Genomic DNA, 19,845 nt, shown 5'->3' with positions numbered 1-19,845 from the left:
GTAATATATATATATATATGCCTTTAGCTGACAATTTTAGGCAAAGAGGCTTACATTGCAGTGAGTGCATACATTTTTCAGTATATATGGTCCCAGTGGGAATCGAACCCACAACCTATGCGTTGTTCGTGCCATGCTCTACCGACTGAGCCATAGACGTCTTTGTGCGTGTGTGTGTGTGTGTGTGTGTGTGTGCGTATGTGTGTGTGTGTGTGTGTGTGTGCGTATGTGTGTGTGTGTGTGTGTGTGTGTGTGCGTATGTGTGTGTGGCGTGCGCGCACATGGGGTCTTACTATAGCACCGGCACACACACCCTAGCTAGGTTCCACCACCCCTCTGGCCAGCCAGAGCAGAGTGTGTAAACATCATTTGTTTGAGCCGGCGGGCCCTGCTAGCAGGATTAATGACCGCTGATGAAGTTCCACCTGTATCCCGGCCGCTGCCCTCCTGTTTGCCAGAGCGTCTCTGGCGTGGCGCATCGCGTCTGCGGGGCGGTGACTCATCCCTTCGCCCAGTGTCAGATTAAGGCACGTCAATAATGAGGAGCGAGTCAATCCATCTCGGAGTGAGTGCATCCGCTCACAGAGTCTCCCAGTCTGTAATGAGCTGCCGCAAATCTCCATCCAACAACAACAAAAAAAGGAGGTCTGGAAAGATGCCTTGTCATGGTGATGGGGGAGGGGGGGAAGAGAGAGAGAGAGAGAGAGTGAGATAGAGAGAGACAGAGAGAGAGAGAGAGATAGAGAGAGATAGAGAGAGAGATAGAGAGAGAGAGAGATAGATAGAGAGAGAGAGGGGGCGTCTGTATGCTGAAGACGCTACGCGCCAGGCTGCCGCCCGCTAGATACCTAGGGAACGACTTCGCTTCGTAGAGTGGACCAGTTGATTTACAGTCACAACAAAGACAAAGACACGCGCATCAGTGTCCTGAACCTCTGGCTCTCGACGCCCACGACAATCCCATTGTTATGGATGTCAAGTGTCAAGTGTTTGTATTCATTAATACAATAATGCACTAATTGTTCTGGGTCGGTCCAGTTCACACGTGCGGGTCGCACAGCTGTAGTCATCATTAGGAACGACTGTATACTGTAAACATAGTATAGTAGTAATAATAGCAATGATAGATAGATAATAGTAGATAGTAGAACAAATGCTTTTTTAGAACGATTGTCATCACAGTGCCTCTGTAAGTATTCAAGATCATAAATTATTAGACCCAAAAAAACGTGGGAGAGACGCTGAGAGAAGTTGTGCTGTTTATTTATAGCTTATAGGGATTAGTGAGAGGTGACGTCAGCTAAAGCCGTGGGAGATATGAGTACATCAAATGACGGTGTCCCATCTCCCCGGCTACGTTGGTTAACAGAACGGGGCCGTTGATCCTACTGCTGCTAATTCACTCAAATTAAAATGGCTGCTAACAGCAAGGTTTGTCACGCCTACTGGCAGAACGACTGGGAGCCCGGTAAATCTAGGAGGATTAAATGTTCCCAACTCCCCCTTTGAGGAAGGATCCGGAGGCCCGCTCAGTGAGTTGCCTTTACCCACCTGTCGGCTAGGTGACGGTTAGCGGACCGCCACCGGATTTTGGGGGATGAGAGTTGTGAAAAAGTTTTCTTCCTGACATCCAAATTAAGGAAAATCCCCCGGGACTTGCCTCCGGGACGTTCCCGCTATTTGAGTTTGATTAGGTTCCGCGGGCTTAAAGAAAAGTAAGCCGATTTATCCTTTGGAAAAAAGCAACATGATAGCCAGGTTTTTTTCCTCCCCCTTTTTAGTATGTAAAACCAAATCTCATTGCAATTTTGAAGGATTTGTTTAAAAAGCAGACAGGCAGATACCGTACAGGATTGTAAGCCTTGAGAAAACACACACACACGCACACGCACACGCACATGCACACACACACACACACACACACACACACACACAAGCGCGCACGTGAACACGCATACCCGCACACGCATGCGCGCACACACACACACACACACACACACACACACGCACACGCACACGGACACACTCTCAGGTTCATTTGATACACAGGTGTCAAATGTCCCCCAGCTCCCTATCCTCCCTGCCTCATGTCAGCGGTGTGAAGCCGTTGAGCGTGATGCGTGCGCTGATAAACCTGCGACTCTCAGTGGATGTGTTGTCTGTATCTGATTTACATGGGAAAACCACAAAGGCCAAACGAAGACAAACAGCACAGGTGCGATTCCACTAATCCTCTGACTGGCACCTGGCGCCAGGCGTACCCTGGGCTCAAACAACGCTTCGCTAGTAAGACAACAGCGAGCGACGCTAGGATACCGCCAGCAGGCCTTGTATGCTGGAATGCAGATGTCTAGAAAGGGAGGCTATTATTTAAAATCTTTTCATCATCCTGAAAGAGGGGTGGGGGGCGGGGGGGGGGGGGAGGGAGATATGAGGGGGGAATAAGCTTTGACGTTGACGGCCTTATGAATAATTAATGCTGTTGTTATTAATGTATGTATAATTAATCACATCTCCACTGACTGCACTCAAATGGAGCCTATAGGCCTGAGTGTGATGAAGCCAGCCTATTGAGTATTTTATAGGATAAAACACAAGGGCATGATCCACCCCCCCACCCCCCCCCCCCCCCAACTCCCCAACCACCCAATCTGTCACAAACCCAGATGCAGAGCAGGAACATCCTCAAAATATCCCCTCTTCCTCAGATTATTAGAAGTGTTGGTGATTGTTGTCGACATGAATGGGTAAATATCTTCCGTTTCACACGGAAGAGAGAGAGAGAGAATGAAGCAGGAAGCGGTGTTGTGTTTACGTATCTGTTTCATTGTGTTTCCTCCCTTGACAAGTGATGCTAAAACCAGCCAAACAATTCCAATGACAACCCCGATGTGTGGTCAAGGCTGCTCTCGTGATAACATTTGAATCGCTCAGTCAATGTTTTGTGTGAAATAATGGACTGCACTGCAGAGCCTGCAGACAAATAGCAACAAAAAAAGAAAAAAAAGAAAGAGAAATACTCTAGCCTTAGCAAAGCAAGGAGCTTTAAAAAGCCATTACAACGTTCTCCCTCAAAAATCACTCACATTCATAATAAGATTGATTCCCAATTGGGCAAATTGAGTTTGGGGTGAATTGACAGCTGATGAAGTAAACTGATGCCGGGAATGTGACAGGCTATTTGTCACACGTGACTCCTTGTCACGATTGATCGCCTATAATTTCAGTTTGCAGGGAGCCGGTTGATATTAAATGGTAACAACTCCTCATATTCATCATCATGGCTCCCCTTCCCGTACACACACACACACACACACACACACACACACACACACACACACACACACACACACACACACACACACACACACACACAGGCAGAAATAGAAAATGTAATCTGGTCCAGAAGCATGGGTGTGCCTCAGGCGTTCCTTCACCCGTTTGGCTGTTGATCCTCCCCGAGGGGGCCTGCCTCCTCTCAACAGAGAGGTAGATCTATAATCTACCAGATGGCACGGGATCTATGGGAAATTCTATAATCAGGGAGGTGGTGGGGGGGGGGGAGGGATGGAGACGGGTTGGGGATGCATTATGTTTGCGTATGTTTGTGTGTGTATGTGTGTGTGTGTGTGAGTGTGTGTGCGTGTGTGTCTGAATTTGTATGTGTGTGCGTATGTTTGTGTGTGTGTGTGTGTATGTATGTATGTGTGTGTGTGTGTGTCTGAATTTGTATGTGTGTGCGTATGTTTGTGTGTGTGTGTGTGTGTGTATGTGTGTGTATGTATGTATGTATGTGTGCATGTATGTATGTGTGTGTGTGTGAGTCTGTATGTATGTGTGTGTGTGTATGTGTGTGTGTGTATGTGAGTCTGTATGTGTGTGTGTGTGTGTGAGTCTGTATGTATGTGTGTGTGTGTGTGAGTCTGTATGTATGTGTGTGTGTGTGTGTATGTATGTGTGTGTGTGTGTGTGTGTGTGTGTGTGAGTCTGTATGTGTGTGTGTGTGTGTGTGTGTGTGTGTGTGTGTAACTGTATGTGTGACAGAGGCGGGGGAGGTGGTGGTGGTGGAGGTGGGGGTTGGGGGGGTGTTGTTGGCAGCCTAACACAGGCTGATGAGCATTTCCACCCTCTCTGGTGGTAATCTGAGGATAAATGCACTCCCACCAGGTACAGCCAGGAGGTCTGTGTCTGTCTGTGTGTGTGTGTGTCGTCATCCCGGGGCGCCACACACGGCGAGGCGAAGCGGCTTAGAGGGAGCTGGGTGAGCAGACCCGGCGTGGCGGAGGAACCAGGGGTGCTAGCTTTAGCTGTAGCTGCGGAGGAACCAGGGGTGCTAGCTTTAGCTGTAGCGGCGGAGGAACCAGGGGTGCTAGCTTTAGCTGTAGCGGCGGCGGGGCCGTCAGCACGGGCGTGCAAAATTGGAACTTGTCAGAGCGGTGTTTTTTGGAGAGGAGTTAAAAAGAGAGTCGGTGTGTGTGTGTGTGAGAGAGAGAGAGCATGAGAGGTTTGAGGGTGGAATGTGTGAGAAAGGGGTGTAGGATGAGAAAAGCTGCACAGCTCTCCTGTCGTTCTGAGCAGGCAGGCAGGCAGGCAGGCACACACGCATGCACACACACACACACACACACACACACACACACACACATACTACACATACTACACACACACACACACACACACATACTACACATACTACACACACACACATACTACACATACTACACACACACACACATACACACACACACACACACACACTACACATACTACACACACACACATACTACACATACTACACACACACACATACTACACATACTACACACACACACACACACACACACACACACACACACACACACACACAATCACAATCTTCTCCGCAGCTTGACTGCAGCATTATACAAGGAGGAATATATGCATGTGTAAACAGGCAGCTACAGACAATGACCTTTCCACTTTCAACAGAGGATTTGATGCTCTTCTCTCCTCCCTCGCGACTCTCTCTCAGTCCTGCCACACAAATAGACAGAACAGCCTGTATCCAATGTCTGAATACACTGTATCCCTGAGCCCTCCTGCCTGTGCCTGTCCCGGGGAAAGAGTCTATCAACAACAAGCCTCCTTATATGTAACATCTCATCCCTGGTCTCAAGGGACTCCACGAGCAAGCTCCTAATAGGAGTCAAGAGCGAGGCATGAAATGGAAACAGTGAAGATCAAATCAGCCATGAAAATTAGCCAACGGAATGCCATCAGTCAGTTGTTGATGCACTGGTGGTATAGCAGGCTGTTTTTAATTTTGTTTTTTTGGGGTTTAATATATATTTAAAAGTGTATTATAGAGGGAAGGATGTAGCCTGGCCAACTGTGTTTTCACCCAATTTGCTGGGATTAGAGAAGGGCACGCAGAACAGACAGGGAGCCTCTGCCTTCCCCAGACCTCCTTTTCCTCGGCGCTTATCATTTCCGAACACGTCTTTATCCAGCTCTCCTCATTCCCACCACATTCGAGCAAGGTTTAGTCGAGGAGTTAAGTGTTTTGCTCTCTGAAATGAATTAACAGCAAATTAATAGGCATTTTATCTATTGCACAGAAAACAAGGACACAGCCTGATAATTAATCATTTGCAGCGAAAAGCATGCTGTTTCAATTAGTCCTTGGTTCTCTTCCTTTAGAATCTTTCCATGTGGAAATGTGGGGGAATTTTATCGCTTGACGTATCGGGCCTTGACAGAGATAATATCTCAGTTTCAGCAGGGTTATGGCAAAATCTCCCTGACATCAGCTGAACTTTCCTCATACTTGTGTCTTTCCCCCCCCGATGCTCAGTCTCCGTGCCCCCGTTCAATGAATATACTTGCATCCGGACTACGAAACCAATTTTCACACTGGCGGGAAGGCAAATCAAATCACACGGCGGCAACTAAGAGAAGAGATTGCTTTTCCTCACTGTGGCAGAAGGTGGAGCTGGGCGTCCCAGTGCCCTCTTTATGGAGGGGGAAGAGGAGGAAAGGGGGACAGGGGAGAGGAGAGGGGGACAGAGGGGAGACAGGGGAGACAGGGGAGAGGAGAGGAGGACAGGGGGAGAGGCCCCAGGGAATGCGTCTGTGGCAGGGGAGAAAGCCTCAACCAGGTCGAATCTCACCTATCTTCCCCCCTCCTTCCTTCCTTCCTTCCTTCCTTCCATTCCTTCCATTCTCCCTCCTTCATTCCCGTCCACTTACCGCCCCTTCTCTCTGACACCACCTATCAGTCACCCGGTGAGAAAGCGAGCCGCTCTACTTTCCCAGTGCTCTGGTGTTCCTCTCCAGATGAAACAGAACAATAATTACGGGGATAAAGTGACTCTGGCCGCCAAACTGGGGCCGCTCAGATCACAACAACACATTGTCCAACCTGATTAAGTAGCCATTTGCGGTGGCCTCACTGTAGTTAAGCGGCCCTCATCCTCTAGCCTGAAATTCGACCTCTGAGCAAGAATTATTGACATGTCCTCCAGCTTGAACTCGGTCAGCGGAGAGCTGAGGCGGGGGCGGCTGGTACATTTCTTTACAGGAAGCTCCCGCTAATGCATCCTATTCTCCCTCAGAATAGGCTCTCCAGAGTGCCTCATGAATGCATCACATTTACATTTACATTTTTGGCATTTTATCAGACGCCTTCATCCAAAGCGTCTCTTACAACGAATACATTTGTCTAAGTAAGTGAATCATCTATCAGTCATCGTAAGAAGAAGTAATCTATGCTATGACCAGGGGCTATCCCAGAAGGAATATTTTATTATTATTATTATTATCTTTTTTTATATAGTAAAGAAACTGTTAGATTAGATAAGATTAGATTCAACTTCATTGTCATTGCAGAGTACCTCCAAATACCAGACAACGAAATGCAGTTGTACAGGGGGGGTAGTGGGGATGAGGAAGTCTTTAGGAGGGACAGTTAAGATGGAGTGTGTTCTGGGAAATGCAGTCGTGATGTAGCCCTGTGTGTGTGGGCCTACCATAGAGCCTGAGTCTCCTCCAACCCTCTCGAGGACACTCTCGCGCGGAGCTTACAGTCCAAACCAATTACAGACCGGATCCAGAGAGAGATTCATCAGGAAATGTGTATCGTGTCTCTTTAATGACACGTTCCCCTTGTTACTCCAGCCATGTAGCGTTCATTAGTCTCTGTATGCAGGGCGAGAAGGAGAGGTTTTATAATGAGTGCTCACTGGGACCGAAGTGGAGCATAGGTGGCATGTGCACATAGGTGGCACCCCACAAAAACACATCATATACAGTATATATATATACTGTATATACACACGTCCACTCCTGTAAGACTAGCAAAATAATTGCTAACGTCAATTACTTTCATATTAATGGAGTCAAGGAACAAAGAAGAGCCGAGGCACGGATAACAAATACGGTGTGCTCCAAATTAAGACGTGCTAATAAAAAATTAATTAAAATGGCTTTTTTTTTTTACAAATTGTCTCCTTGATAACAACGAGTTAAGGTTTAATTAGCGATGGCCCAAAAAAAAAAAAAAGAAAGAAAAGAAGAGCCCCAGCTCTAACCTTCGGTGAATCCAGATTGCATCACCGCCTCGCAAATCTCACTCAGAGGCCTGCCCTGCCATCGCCGCTAATTACAATATTATCTGGCTGTGGAGGTAATGTGGAGGTAATTAGGCATCGTGGAGGTGAGACAACAAACAAAGCCTTATTTGCCGGTGATTGAAGGTATTCTGGCTGGCCTAGTGGACAGAGGTGGGAATGATGGCGAACGGGATATTTTCATAGGAATGACTTTGTTGACTTCCTACATCGTTAAAGCCTGTGAGTTTAGGCTAAGGAAATGAGAACAATACAGGGCCCAAGCCTTCTACGATAATGCTGAAGTCTGTCTTTGAAGCCTGGAGAACTGGAAGGGATATTAGGAGGTGAAACAGACACATACACAAACACATACATACTGTACATTTGAACAAGCTGTCAAAGCAGGGTCATGGTGTGTTGTTTACCAGAGGTAAACACCATTCATTATCGACTGTGATCCACCTGCATTGCTGTTGTGGTTTAAAAAAAAAAAAGAAGAGAGATCCAAGAACAGAGGGATTAGTGTTTCACATTCTCCTCTCCTCTCTCCTCTCCTCTCCTCTCCTCTCCTCTCCTCTCCTCTCCTCTCCTCTCCTCTCTCTGGCATTGTGGTTTTAATTTCCATTGTCAGCATTCACAGGTTGTACAGGGGAGAGAGAATTCAAAACCAAACTCGCCCCCGTTAAAACGTGTAGCGAGGAGAGAGAGCGCGCATGACTGCCGTTTTTTAATCAAAATGTGTTTGGTCACCCCTGCATCGCGACTGCACGCGGCTGCGGCTCCCTGAACAGCAGGGCCGTGTAGAAAGTGTCCCTCATTTGGTAATCAGTGACTTCGCTCGACTGCCTGCATTAACCTCTCTTATCGTAGGGGTGACTTTTCTGTCAGGGGTTTGATAGGTAGACTTCCCCTCGGAAAGGGAGTCATCGACTCTTTTATCACCCCAGAGTATCAGGGAACAGGAATTTATGGGAGGGGCAGCCATTTTTCTCTCCTAGGAAAACACCTGCATCTTATCAAACTGTGTAGAAAAGGGTCATACGCTGCTTTTTTTCTCCTGTAAAAGGCTGTAAAAGTCATTTGAGTCTGCTCGATACCCTCTCTGCCCCCCTTGACATCTTATCTGGTGTGAGTGGATACTCACCAGGCACAAGGGCTACCTGCTCAATGTTTCTTCTCTCCTGTCGGTAGTCTCCTCCCTCCCTGCTTTCTATTACATGTTGTAAAACAAAAAAAGAAGAAGAAACAAAGAAATGTTGAATGCAAGATGCCTTTGAACTGTGTTCTTCAATGTGGGTCAGAGATCCATCGTATGCAGATTCCAGAAGCCTTTTCATCGCAATCGCAAAAGTTAAGATTCCCCTGGTGCGCTCTTAATTTGTTCTCCTTCTCTCACATTTATTTATTTAATATTTATACATTAATATCTCCGTTAAAAAAAATGGTGAAAAAGAGAGTTTGGAGAGGATAAAAACAGGAAACTTTTCCTTTCCCTCTCTCTGCGTGATGCACTGTCTTCCCTAATGACTCCATTTTGAAGACTATGGTCTGGCTGGCTGTGAGGAGGGAGGGAGGGAGTAGAGGAGAGGAGATACTCTGCACACTGCAGCACTCTGCTCAGCTCCCAGTCGGCCTCTCTCTCTGTGTGTGCTTTGAAAGAGAATGGATTCCGCCTTTGAAAGCTGAGGCTGCTTACCGGGCCTTTGTGTGAAATAACATTTCTATTGAAAGCCAATTACTGGTAACATTATTTTGGTTCCCTGCATAATTTAATTCATCTCTGTTTTTTTTCTCTCTTCCAACCCCCCCCACCCTCCCCATCCTCTCTTTCAGACTGAGAATTATTCCATTGACTCCAGTTATGTGAACAGCAGAGCACACCTCATTAAAAGGTAGGACCGACGTCTTGCTTACAAAAGTTGATCAGCTCTTTTCATTCATTGTGATGAGTCATTGTTTGGTGGGCTGGACATACAGCACATGAACGCATGCTTGTTGTGAAATCACTGCTTATTCTTTGTATACACATCCTTTAAAAAAAGAAAAAAGAAATATATATATATATATATACAAGTATCTGATTTTAAAAAATAAATCGTATGACTTTGCAGCTAACTCTTGTTCAGATGAGGCAGACGATTCTGTCTACAATATTTAATACGTTTCACCAGTAGAATCTTCAAAGCACTGATTTTCACAATTATGAATAATTCTATAAATTTCCATTGAAGTTGTACCCTTCTTGCATGTTGATTAATATTAAAACTCCTCAACGCACTAAATCATGTCTTTTTAAAGACTACTTATCATGATATTATAATAAATAAGACTATAGAACTCAAAGAGAATTTTTCCAGAGAACACGGTTTGAATATTACTGTACGTTTACCGAAGTAAGATGGCAGCTCTTAAAAGAACTCTAAAAACATTCGCTCTACCACAAAGAACCAATAATGAGGTTAGTTTTAGCGACCATGTTGAGAACGGAACAAAGCTTTTCATTGTGAGGTGAAGGATTACGGTGCATTCCTGAGTGTACCTGAAGAATGATATTAGGTGGATTAGGGAGGGTGGCGGGGGGGTAGTGTAGACATCCCTAATCATACCCTTTAGTGCCAGGAGGTTTTGCGGCTAGGCTCGGCACCAATACTATAATTCACCCTCTTACCTCCAGCTATAGCATTCCAGGAATGCCTTTGTTTGAGGCTATCCCGGTCTTTTGAAAAAACCCATTATAGCAATTTCCCTCCGAAAAGATTTCCCTGTGTTTATGTAAACAAAAAGGCATTCAAGTACGGGCCTCTGCAGCATACTACAAAGAAATCCCCTCAGGAGCCTGTAGGCCCTGTGGTCTGGGACAGGTGCAATTACACTGATAACATCAGAGAGCAGAGCACCGGCATTACCGCCACTGCAGTCCTCTCTCTCACGGTGAAATGCCTGGTCTGGGCCGAGCTGGGAACTGCTGCTGTTACCCTCTCTCTCCTCCTCCTCCTCCTTTCCCCTTTTCTCCTCCTCTTTTCTTCTCTCTCTTCCTTCACTTTCCTTTCCCCCTCTCTTCTCGTTTTCCTCTCCTCTCCAATCCTCTCCTTTCCCTGTGCACAGCATGACTAAGGCGCCTGTACATCTATACATCCCCCCCCACGCCACCCCGCCTCTCTAGTGTTGTCAGCAAAGCAGAATTTGTTCCAGTGGAGTGGCAATCAAATGAAGGGAAGTCATGCTTATACTATGCAGCTGTTGATTGCTTCCCCCCCCCTTTTTTCTACTGACTATAAGTCCCAAACAAGACAGACACAAGCTGTTAGTTAGCATGCTCCTAACATTTTCTATAGTCTATTCCTTCCAGGAATTTCCTGAGTAATCCTGAGTTGCCTGCTGTTTTAGACCCATGACGGTTCATATTAATGCCCTTGAAGTCAGAGCGTCCATACTGTCTGCCCGGGCCAACGCCGGTAGCTGCTCCGCTATCTCTGTGGTTTAAAAATGGCCTCTTAATCCAAAAAAAGCCCCAACACTGTTATTGTGCGCCTCGCTACCCTCAGATTACTGCAGCTACAGCTAGCTAGCTAACTAGCTAGGTATGTTCCCTGCAGAAAAAAAAACAAGTGGCAGTCTGTCCTTTTAGCCAGCTGAGCCAAGAGACAAGTAATGGAGCCGCCTCATCAGCCTTCATATCCTCGTTTCAAGGTTTTCACCTTCCTTCAAAAAGAAAGTATGAAAGAGAGAGAGAGACAGAGAGAGAGAGAGAGAGAGAGAGAGAGAGAGAGAGAGAGAGAGAGAGAGAGAGAGAAGGGGTGAAGGAGAGAAGAGAACATCTGATAGAAGTTGATGTGACAGTAAATCAACATTTCCTCCTCCCCTCCTTGCCCACTACAGCACATCGACATTCAAGGACCTGGAGGGGAACAGTCTCAAGGACAGCGGGCATGAGGAGAGCGACCAGACTGACAGTGAACACGATGTCCAGAGAGGACACTACGTGGACACGGCTGTCAACGACGTGCTGAATATGACCGTGCCCCCCAACGTCTGCCAGCTGCCAGACCAAGGTAGGAGAAAAGGTGTGTTTCTCTTCTACTTTCTGTCCGTGCATAATGTGTGCGTGTGTGTGAGTGTGAGTGTGAGTGTGAGTGTGTGTGTGTGTGTGTGTGTGTGTGTGTGTGTGTGTGTGTGTGTGTGTGCGTGTGTGTGTGTGTGTGTGTGTGTGTGTGTGTGTGCGCGTGCATGTGTGTGTCTGTGCGCGTGGGTATTTATGTCTGTGTTTATGCCACCAGGGCATCCTTAACATTATGCCTGTTCCCAGATAAGGCTTCAGATCAGTTAAGTGTGAATAACACCTCAGTCTATCTATCCCCTTTGATGTCCCGCTAAGGCTGCTAATGTTGAGGGATCTCTCCCAGCCAAGGCTAGTCTTTGATACAAGCTTGGGTAACATTATTGACTGATAGCAGCAAAGTTAGCACTCCAAAGCGGGCCCGACTTGAGATGCGCTTGAATGGCAGCAATTAGGCTGACAAAGGTGGAAGGTGGAAATCTACATATCGCGTGTGCTCTCATACATTATTCAGTGGGATCATTTAGCAGGGAATTAATGTTGATGTTTCCTTTCTGACTTCCCGTTTAAGAAGACATCCACTTTGCTGGCAAGAGTCAGAGGAGGGGTCATGTTCATTCTTAACTACTGCCAGTCACCGTTCCAGCGGGGTAGGGAGAGTGTCGCTTTTTCGAGAGAGAGAGAGAGATGGAGAAAGAGAGAGAGAGAGATGGAGAGACAAAGAGAGAAAGTATATCGGTGTATATATACATACATATATACACTGATGAGCCAGTCACTAGCTATTTATTTTTTTAGCTTTTTTTTCAAGAGAGAGATGGAGACAGAGAGAGAGAGAGAGAGAGAGAGAGAGAGAGAGAGAGAGAGAGAGAGTGAGAGAGTGAGAGAGTGAGAGAGTGAGAGAGAGAGAGAGAGAGAGAGAGAGAGAGAGAGAGAGAGAGTGTGTGTGTGTGTGTGGGTAGCGCTAGCACAGACCTGTATGCTTCTAAATGCACCTGGGGGGTGTTTACCCAGCTCAAAGGAAACACACACAGGTGCTCAGGCTTGGGAGAGCAGGCTAGCCCTTGTGTGAATACGGCAGCCATTTCATCAGCTCTCACTCCAGCTAACTGTTCTATTCTGAGGACAGAGGATGCAGTGATTTGCTGTGCTTTATGCTGCTGCGGTGAATAGGTCTTTTATCTTAGTCAGTCACTTGAAGCAATGAAACGCCTCCAACATTCAGCACGGAAAGCTACTACTAATATTATTCATAGATCCATAGATGGCTATTTTATATCCGAGTTAGTTGTCATCTCCTGCTACAGAAGAGAAGAGGATATGTAACATTTTATAGGGGAATGTGACAACATTTTAGCTGAAGTGTGATTGTGTCCAATTTTATGCTGCGACTTTCTTAGTGTTTCTTTCTGTACCCTTTTTAGTCAGATGGTTTTGCTTCCATTTTCGGCGAACCGCCCCAGTGAGCCCTCTGTACATTTTCACTTCTCACATTGTCATGCTCCAGCCTCTCTCCTCGACTCGCTCAGGAAGGAGAGAGTCTAATGAGTGAGAGATGAGGAAAAGGAATCAGAAATTCAAAAAATGTGTGAGGAAATTATTTATAAGGTAGACTTTTTGGGGGGTTTTGTTACAGAGCCACATTCTGAATGTTGGGAATACTGTAGAAGAACCAATTAGGCACTTGTTAGCTCTGGATAATATGGGCCCTCTGGCTGTTCCAGTTGGCTAATTAACTAGCCATTTTTTACCAGAGGCATCATGGGTAAAGCTAGACTCCATGCAGTGGTATAGGAGAATATGGAATTTCAGCCCTCTTACACTTCCGTTTTCATCTCCACAAGAAGCGGATGTTGTGAGTGGAGTGAGTGGATGTGCCATAGCGGTTGGCAGTTAAGTGGTGCCTGCTACTTGATGCAAGGGAGGTAAATAGATGTAGATAGTGCCAGGGTGGGCTGAGAGTGGGCGTCGGGGGGGGCTTGTCGTTGGAATTATCTGCAATGGATGCTGGGAGTGCTGCCTCGACAGTGTCAGATGGTAATGAACAATGATTAGTGAGCTAGCTAACTATTGGTTGGCTAGCCGTAATTATTTCTCACATCCCGAAAAATGCCAGCGTCTCTAAAAAATGCATACTGACAGGTCCTCCAGTCTAGGGATCTCATTATTGGAGACAATTAGAAAATATGTACATGAAGAATATTACAAGAGGAGAGAGGCTTTCAGAGGCAGCTTTTTTTTCATTAGCGCTGGTGATGATTGTATCTGTTTCAGGGAGATGGATGCAGCACGCTCCTTGAATGTATAATGCAAAACTAAAACACACCACTGCTAAAGCGAATAAGAGACTATTTCACACCGATGTCCACTGTTTTGACCATGGCAAATAGATAAAGACAAATATGTGTTTCCAATTGCTAATGGTTTCTCCGTATTTGTTATTGCATTTTCTGCCCCAGACACAGTTATGGTCTATGCAATAGGCCATTTTCATCAGGTTGAAAAAGGAGCACAGAACAAAATGGCTTCATTTGAATCTGTCCTCTCATTGTCTTCAGAGAGGAGTCTGAGGCAGAGCTGAGGCTCGACAGTAATGAGGACTGTTCATAATTATTAAATGAATTGACCAAAGACCCTTACACATGCAGAAACCTAATGACATCGCAAATGGAATTGTCCTTCCATTACGATCTCGATGGCCTAATGACACAGTTAAAGTGTGTGATGGGCCAGCGAAGCTCGACAGAATCGGCACAACGCACAATTGAATCTTCCCTCTACCTCGGACGAGGCCCTTTCATCATCCTTTTTTCAAGAGGACATTAGCTGAAAACCCCTTTAACATATTCCTCAGTGCTAATCGACACGAGTACCAAGGCACAAACAAGACCATTGGATATGTATGACGCGCAAACCACAGTGGTTTAGGTGATGTGCGTATAAAAAGCATGACGCATTTAGCTAATTTGTCCTAACCAGTAGCCATTCAATGGAGGGTAATGTGAGAAAACAAATAGGCACGCTCACAAAATACCCAACCATTTACAACATGTCTGCCGGGAATACCTCAGATGTGTAGTTTGCTTCTCATGATGCAGCAAAACAACGTCGAAAAAACCCACCAATTGCCAAAGGACATAAACACAAGCGTTTGGATACAAAAGCCTCTCTCCGTTTGTGTTTTTATTGTTCAGCGTTCTTGTGTTGGGAAAGCAAACGCAGGCAGGAAGGAAAGGGATGGTAAAAACGCTCCTCCTTTGGTTCCCTGGGCTTTTACAGTGCAAATGTTTACTATTCTCAGGCATGGAAAGGTGGCGTTTGCACAGGGGACGTTACGTTACCTCTGTACAAAGATGCACCCGTGCCTCCGCCTCCCTCCCCCCCAGCCCTCCCCCCTCCTCTAAGGAGCGTCAGTGTGGGAATCCATGTGGACAGAAAGAGACACAACTCCCCACAAAGCTTTGGCTTCTGTACACAATAAACAGCCTTCCTATGAACCACTTTCCACTTTCTGTGCTTTGATTCTATTACTGAGCCTCAGCGTGTTGTCCATTTCCTGCATTCTTCTGATCCAATTCTGGTCTTCCACACAGTGATACTCTACTATGTATTGTGTCTGAGAAATACCACTGAAGAGACCTGTCCATCGATCGGTGCATTGTGATTGTGCGTTTTATTATGGCATAGAACCAGGCATCTTAAGGACTGTCTGTGTTCTCACAAGACTACAACATGACCTGAAATCAACCCAGCCAGCGCATCAGAGGACTGTTGAAAAATCGAATTATGTTGTATCTCTTCACAGACTAAATTCTAGGTCTATCTTTAACCATTAATAGTCCCCTTGTATGAGCTCCTGTATGGATGATGACATGACAGAGCTATGTATAAACGGGGGAATAGTATCTGAATAAAATGGAACTCTCATCCATTATCTTATCTTCATAGGCATGTCTGTGAAGTCGGGGGAATGGTTAGACATGTACGACATGCTAGCTTTGGCTCCAGAGATCAATTAATGTCATGGGAGTCGACAGGGAGAACAGCCGCGGAGGGAGTCTGGTGACAAAGAGAGCAAAAGCTGCTATTTTCTCATCTCCTTTGATTATCGCAGCTCCAAAACTAAATTCCTCATTCCCCTGGACATGGATAAGCTACGGCTTTTAGGGTTTGAGATTCCCTTATAGTAAAGCGCTAATGTTATCTGTGCAGGAGACTATACATGTTGGATATCTTTTTTTTTTTATCTCTCTCTCTCTCTCTCTCTCTCTGGCCATTTTGTGTGTGGGGTTTTGTTTGGTAGGTTTTTATTATTGCTGGAGGTTTAAAGTGCTGGTCAGAAAATATCTTCCTCCTGGCTTTCTATAGCCAGAGGGACCCAAGGCAGCTCAATTAGTACACACCTCTCTCACTCCTGACACATTCCATATCCTCAACTCCTGGAGGATCTCTCTCATCAATCCCTCCACTCCCAAAGGGTGTGTTCCTGAAGCAGTTGCCCAGGAATGGAAGCCCCTCTGTGGGGGCACAGACTCCTCGCTACTCCCCTCCGATAGATCCACTAGGGCCACACTGCTCCTAATTGATTTCAAGAGGCTTTTTTTTCTCCTTCGTTTTTTTCTTTCTTCGCCTCCTAGTCTCTCCATCTCCTGCATCGGAATATATATATAGGAATATATATACTGTAGTGCCGGAGGAAAAAGGAAAGACGTAGGCAACGTAATGATAACTGTTTAATCAAAACAACAACTTGTACTCTCAGTACAGGACCAGAAAATGGTTACCAAAACTCGTGTATCTAAACAGGAAGGTGCAACGTTAATAATCCTCCCCTCTGCCCCTAGTGCCAGAACTGGTTCCCTCCCACTACACAACCAACAGTAAGAGGAGAACATGAACCCATAATGTAGTCACTACACCAGCCCCCCCAGTGTTCACCTCAATATTGGAAATCCTCACGGCGAGGAGGGCGTATGGCCCGGCCCCTACGATCGTAGGTAAAGTCAGGAGGTGCGGGAGGAGGTGTGACATCGCCCATCACGTCCTCCTGCAGGGAAGGACGGGGGGCAGCGACGACCGGGGGCTCGCGAGCTGCGGGGGGTTGTCGGGGTCGGAGGGGGGAATGGCCAGGGCGCGGCAGGGGAGGTAGGACTGGAGGCCGGCCTCTGCGCGGTGGCAGGGCCAAGTCCAGGGGCAGTTCAAGGTCCAAGTGGGCCGGTTTGAGGCGATCAACGGACACACACTCAGGCCTACCCCCCATGTCAACCATGAAGTTCTTGGCTCCGGCCTCGATGACACGGAAAGGCCCGTCATAAGGAGGACGTAGTGGAGTCCTGTGGCCATCATGACGAATGAAAACGAACCTCGCTGAGTGCAGCTCCGGGGGCACCCTCGAAGTAGGGACACCATGCTGCGTAGTCGGGACCGGGACGAAGGTCCTGGCGCTGTCCAGCAGGGAGGCGCGCTGAGCGGCGGCGGACCAGGGCTCCGTTGACTTGGGAATGAAGTCACCGGGGACCCGCAGCGGCTGTCCAAACACCAGCTCAGCGGACGACGACTGGAGGTCCTCCTTAGGCGCTGTCCTGAGCCCCAGCATGACCCACGGCAGCTTGTCAAGCCAGTCGCTGTCCGTGAGGCTGGCTCGAAGGGCGGCCTTCATGGATCGATGGAAACGCTCACAGAGCCCGTTCGCCTGCGGGTGATAGGCGGTTGTGCGGTGGAGCTTGACCCCCAGATTCTCCGCCACCGCTGCCCACAGCTCTGAAGTAAACTGTGAGCCACGGTCAGAGGAGAGATCAGCAGGGGTGCCGTAGCGGGAGACCCACACCGCGATGAACGCCCGGGCCAGGTCGGGGGCTGTCGTTGAGGAGAGCGGAACTGCCTCCGGCCAGCGAGTCGTCCTGTCCACCATGGTAAAGAGATAGGTGTATCCGTGCGAGGGGGGCAGCGGCCCTACCAGGTCCACGTTTACATGATCGAACCTCCGCTCAGGCACAGAGAACTGCTCCAGGGGGGCCTTGACGTGTCGATGCACCTTGGCGCGCTGGCAGGCGATGCACGTGTCAACCCAGGCCCTCACATCCCTCTTGAGCCCATGCCAGACGAATTTCTCTGACACCAGCCGTGAGGACGGTTTCCTACCAGGGTGAGACAAGCCGTGTATCGCCTCGAAGGCGGGGCGCCTCCAGTTGGCGGGGACCACCGGTCGTGGCTGACCCATGGAGACGTCGCACAGGAGCGTGGCCCCTGCGTCACCGAAAACCACCTCTTCTAGGCGCAGTCCTGTGTCCGACAACTTGAGAGCCTGGACGGCGGGGTCGGCGGCCTGGTCTGCAGCCATGCGCGCGTAGTCCAAACCCAGTTGGACCGCACCAACCACCGCCCTGGAGAGACAATCCGCGACCTGGTTGGACTTCCCAGCAACGTGCTGGATGTCTGTGGTGAACTCGGATATGTAGGCGAGCTGGCGCTGTTGGCGGTCGGACCACGGCTCCGCCACCTTGGACATGGCGTGCGTGAGTGGCTTGTGGTCCACGTAGGCCGTAAACTCGCGGCCCTCCAGTAAAAAACGGAAGTGTCTGACAGCAAGCCACAGCCCGAGGAGCTCCCTGTCGAATGTGCTGTACCTTTGCTCTCTGGGAGACAGCTGGCGGCTGAAGAATGCAAGAGGCTGCCAGGCGTCCCCAACCCACTGTTCGTACACCGCTCCCACAGCAAAGTCAGAGGCGTCCGTGGTGAGAGCAGTGGGTGCCGAGGGCGAGGGGTGGGCCAACATGGCAGCGCGGGCCAGGGCCGCCTTGGTGTCCTGAAAGGCTTTGACACGCTCCGCCGTCCAGTCCACCGGCTGCTTCAGAGTCTTGCCCTTCTGGGCATCGTACAGAGGCCGCAGGATGTGAGCGATGTGGTGGAGGAAGCGATAGTAGAAGGTTACCATCCCGATGAACCCCTTGAGCTCGCTGATTGTGCTGGGGCGCGGGAAAGCAGCGACAGCTTCTACCTTCGAGGGGAGGGGGGTCACCCCCTCTGCGGAGACCCGGTGCCCGAGAAAGTCGATGGCGTTCCGTCCGAACTCACACTTCGCCGGATTGACAATCAGCCCATGTTGGCTGAGCCGTGTGAAAAGGGCCCGGAGGTGGGACAGGTGCTCCTCCTCCGTGGTGCTTGCGACGAGGATGTCATCCAAGTAGACGAAGAGGAATGGTAGGTCCCGGAGCACCGAGTGCATGAGGCGTTGGAAGGTCTGCGCCGCGTTCTTCAGGCCGAACGGCATCCGCAGAAACTCGAAGAGCCCAAATGGCGTGATTACGGCCGTCTTAGGGACGTCCTCGGGGTGCACCGGCACCTGATGGTACCCCCGTACCAGGTCCACTTTGGAGAAGAAGCGTTTGCCTGCCAGGTTCGCTGAAAAGTCCTGGACATGTGGGACCGGGTAGCGGTCAGGCTTGGACGCGTCGTTGAGGCGGCGGTAGTCCCCACATGGGCGCCACCCGCCGTCTGACTTAGGGACGATGTGCAGGGGAGACGCCCAGGGGCTGCTCGAGCGCCGAACGATGCCCACCTGCTCCATATGCGCAAACTCCGCCCTGGCGATGGCCAGCTTCTCCGGGTTGAGGCGCCTGGCCCTGGCGTGGAGGGGAGGCCCCTCGGTCTCGATGTGGTGCTCCACTCCGTGTTTCACCGTGGGCGCGGAGAAGGTGGGCTTGGTAAGGTCGGGGAATTCGGCGAGCAGCCGAAGGTACTGGTCACTTTCGGCGAGCGTATTGGACCACCCGCTGTAGACCGCCTCCCCCTGCGTACAGGCGAATGAAGCGAAAGTCTGTGAGTTGACCAGGCGCCTGTTCCCCACGTCCACCAACAGGTTGTGGGCGCACAGAAAATCCGCACCAAGGAGGGGAAATGTGACAGCCGCTATGACAAAATCCCACGAAAAACATTGCCCTCCGAAGCACACGTCCACCGCCCTAGTGCCGTAAGAGCAGATAGGTGTGCCGTCCGCGCCTGCCAACTGCGGACCACGCTCCTCCTTCGCCATATCCGATCTCTCTGCCGGAATGATGCTCCACTGGGCACCTGTGTCACAAAGGAAACTGCGACCAGAGGCGGTGTCTTGTATGAAGAGCAGCCTGTTGGTGACGCCAGCGCTCAGGGCCACTACTGAGCGCCGGCCCCGCCGTTTCCCGTCGGTCCGAAGGTGCAGGG

The 19,845-nt window shown here is 48.9% G+C and overlaps 1 protein-coding gene across 1 annotated transcript in view; it reads left to right on the top strand.

The window, feature by feature from the left end:
* The window catches only part of pcdh19 (protocadherin 19), a gene marked incomplete at both ends in the record, with an annotated part of 60,031 nt that overhangs the window by 21,296 nt on the left and 18,890 nt on the right, over positions 1-19,845 (top strand). Inside the window, 2 exons of the mRNA XM_080526893.1 lie at positions 9,423-9,481; positions 11,469-11,641. Coding sequence (XP_080383019.1) covers positions 9,423-9,481; positions 11,469-11,641 — 232 coding nt within the window. The remainder of the gene's footprint in view (positions 1-9,422; positions 9,482-11,468; positions 11,642-19,845) is intronic.

This window comes from Nansenia antarctica, assembly GCF_963989245.1.
Source record: "Nansenia antarctica genome assembly, chromosome: 3".
NCBI classification, from domain to species: Eukaryota; Metazoa; Chordata; class Actinopteri; order Argentiniformes; family Microstomatidae; genus Nansenia; species Nansenia antarctica.
This window is presented reverse-complemented; position numbering and strand designations above follow the sequence as displayed.